The sequence below is a fragment of the Cryptomeria japonica genome, chromosome 9 (assembly GCF_030272615.1).
Source record: "Cryptomeria japonica chromosome 9, Sugi_1.0, whole genome shotgun sequence".
NCBI lineage: Eukaryota > Viridiplantae > Streptophyta > Pinopsida > Cupressales > Cupressaceae > Cryptomeria > Cryptomeria japonica.
This window is the reverse complement of record NC_081413.1, coordinates 202,728,014-202,731,371: the sequence shown is the minus strand read 5'-3', so window position 1 is coordinate 202,731,371 and position 3,358 is coordinate 202,728,014. Positions and strand designations below refer to the sequence as shown.

General features: G+C 33.6%; 1 protein-coding gene across 1 annotated transcript in view; it reads left to right on the top strand.

Moving 5' to 3' along the window:
* The first annotated feature begins 497 nt into the window (after window positions 1-497).
* Window positions 498-3,358, top strand: part of LOC131038862 (cucumisin-like) — a 4,111-nt gene continuing 1,250 nt past the window's right edge. The window contains exons 1-10 of the mRNA XM_059211541.1: window positions 498-605; window positions 702-808; window positions 957-968; window positions 1,085-1,182; window positions 1,292-1,438; window positions 1,597-1,702; window positions 1,869-2,388; window positions 2,491-2,594; window positions 2,762-2,986; window positions 3,083-3,191. Coding sequence (XP_059067524.1) covers window positions 498-605; window positions 702-808; window positions 957-968; window positions 1,085-1,182; window positions 1,292-1,438; window positions 1,597-1,702; window positions 1,869-2,388; window positions 2,491-2,594; window positions 2,762-2,986; window positions 3,083-3,191 — 1,536 coding nt within the window. The remainder of the gene's footprint in view (window positions 606-701; window positions 809-956; window positions 969-1,084; window positions 1,183-1,291; window positions 1,439-1,596; window positions 1,703-1,868; window positions 2,389-2,490; window positions 2,595-2,761; window positions 2,987-3,082; window positions 3,192-3,358) is intronic.

Below are 3,358 nucleotides of genomic sequence, written 5' to 3'. Positions count from 1 at the left end.
AAATCAACAATACCATTTTTTTTCAACCAAATATATAGAATACCGAACTTTTGTCTTTTATGTTTTTAAAATACTCCAATTTCTCCGATGTTTGTCAATTAATAAAATAAAACTTACTAATCTTAATTTCTTATATTCCTTTAGTCACAATTTGGCCTTTCCTTTTGCACTTGTCGATAATTAATACTTGATAAACATTCTTGCTCAACTTTATATACATTGTTATAACCGCTAGGTATAACACTCGTTTCATTATTTAAAATCCTTGTATTTAAAGTCCTTGTCTCTGCCATTTGTTTTATTACGTTGACAACAAGATTTTTGCATGATTCGGAGAACAAGAACTCCAACGAAGGATTATAGACGTTGATATAATCTTTGAATAAAATAGAAAGCGGAGTTATCAGTGTGGTATGAACGCGTTCTGTGAACAAGTACTGAGTTAATCATGGTATTTATATGGAGAATTTTGTGTGATGATAAACATTACACCTGCAATGGCTGTCCCCTGCATAAGCTATTTTCTGCTCTCCGTGTTTTTCATTGTGATAATGCTGCATGCTCAAATGCTATTCACAGCAGTGTCTGCAGAGCAAGATACAAAGGTAGAATTTTACTCTTCTCATTCTTACACTAAGTTTTACTGAATTTTCTCCATGGAAGTGATGTTTACTAACTGTGCAATGTTTGTGGCAAATCAGCTTCATGTGGTGTACATGGGCAGCACTGATCCAGCACAAGAAAATGGAGAGTCTTACGCAGCAGCTGCTGCATTGCACCTTGAAATGCTTCATTCTGTACATGGAAGGTAATTATATCTTATCTATTCTCATGTTTGATTGTTTTATAGAATTGTGATCAACATAATAACATGTCATATGCTAACCCTAATTTTGTGTGGGGTGTCGTAGTTTGTTTTTCTGTGTTTTTTTTCCTGATTTTTTTGTTGTTTTTAGTTGTAATCCATTGTAATTCACATTTTTTTTATAAGATTTCAACCTTCTGATTTAATGACTTCGATCAAAAGCATGTGGCATAATTGAAAACATGCTAACATATATGATCTGTAATGTTGTTATTAAAGCCGGGAAGCAGCAGAGGAATCACTGAAGAACAGTTATTGGAAGAGTTTTGGAGGATTTGCTGCTATGCTTTCTTCAGCCCATGTCGAACAGCTCTTAAGTAAAAAACTATTTGAAACATTTTAAGAAGGCTATGTTTTTAATTTTCAGTTTGGTTATTGCTTAAAAAACTGTTTAGAGGTTCTTAAATATATGGTTTTGATGTATAGATATGGATGGTGTGGTATCGGTGTTTGAGAGCAAGAAACTGCAACCTTTAACCACAAGATCATGGGATTTCATTGGCTTTCCTGCATCTGCTCAGAGAAATAATTTGGATTATCAGAGCGACATCATCATTGGTGTTATAGACACAGGTGAAATTAGGAAGACAATATAATTTTATCTTCTGGATTGAAACAAAAGAATGTTATGCATTTCTCACCATGTTCTTTATCCTATTTTGATTTGAAAGGATTAGTGTTATAGCATCTTTATTATTAATTTAAAATTTCGAATTGATGTGGTGTTGTAGGAATATGGCCAGAATCAGAAAGTTTCAGCGACGCTGGATTTGGCTCAATTCCATCCAAATGGAGGGGTGGATGCCAGACAACACCAGATTTCCCCGCCTGCAACAAGTTAAGATTCATTCCAACTTCTAAAGAACATGCTTTTACATTTTAGTTTATTTTTACTTCCTTCATCACTTCACTACACCATATTTGAAAAAAGCTATTTTAAATTTCTAAATTTACAAGTAATTTACCTTCCATAACATAGCTAAAAGTGTGGAAAAATTGCTAGGAAACTTGTTGGGGCAAAGTTTTTTCGCAGTGTTCCAGATAATCAAAAACCTGTAGGAGATTTTTTGTCTCCACGAGATGTACAAGGCCATGGAACACACACCTCCTCTACTGCTGCAGGAAATCATATATACAATGCTAGTCTTTATGGCATAGCCCAAGGAGATGCACGAGGTGGGATCCCCGGTGCAAGAATTGCGATGTACAAGGTTTGTTGGATTGATGGCTGCACTGATGCAGACATGCTTGCAGCGTTTGATGATGCAATCCATGATAATGTGGATGTCATTTCTATATCGATAGGCACAAATATTACTCTTAATTACTTTGAAGATAGCATTGCCATTGGAGCATTTCATGCAATGAAGAGGGGAATTTTGGTATCAAATTCAGCTGGAAATTCTGGACCTGATAGGGCAACAATTTCCAATTACTCTCCATGGTCTCTAACTGTGGCGGCAAGCACCATTGATCGCAAAATGACTTCTGAACTTATTCTAGGAAACGGCATGTTTATTGAGGTGATTATGTGACATCTGTCCACTTTTTCCATTTTTCTTCAACATAACATAATATAGTTACTTGAAAGCTTAAATTTAATGGTTTTTTTCTAATCTGGACAGGGTATCGCTGTAAACACATATACAATGGAACAACTATGGTATCCTTTAGTATATGGAGGTGATGTTGCTAATGTTAATGGGGGCTTTACTTCTAAAGATTCTAGGTAATAGAGAAGTTAAAGTATACATTTTGGGTAATATTTTAAAATAAAGGGATAGCAAGGATTAATAATTTTTTTTTTTGGTAATGAAAAAAAAATTAATCTTTAAAAAACATTTAGAATTGTATAACAAATATATAACATATAATAATCTCTTTTGAAATTTTCAGCAATTGCAAGTTGAATTCTTTGGATCACACCAAAGTGAAAGGAAAGATAGTGCTCTGCAATTTTGATGTCGACAGACCAGATTATTCAGTTTTCATTGCTGGTGGGGTTGGCGTCATTATAATGCTAGATAATTCTAATGACATAGCTTATGTGTTTCTAAACCCTACAACGGTGATATCGACTAAGCAAGGACAAGTTGTATTATCTTACATTAACTCTATTAGGTAATTTGCTCAAATAGATAGTTTTATAGTAAGTAAATAATTATGCTAATAATCATGGAAAATGATAATTTATTGTTTTTGATTATATTCTATTAGCTCTCCTATGGCAAAAATTCAAAAAACTACGACTACCAAAGCAAGGGCACCCATTGTGGCTTCGTTCTCATCTCGAGGTTACAATCCGATCACTTTCGACATTCTCAAGGTACACTTTTCATAATGTCAAACTGACTTAAGGTTTATAAATTTCATCAAATATGTTAGCATGTCAAAAATAATCTAAAATATGGATTATTAAATGACATACACCTCGAAAGAGGTGTAATTGTTTCATAGAGAATTAAATTACAATTTATAAATTTCACAAAATGC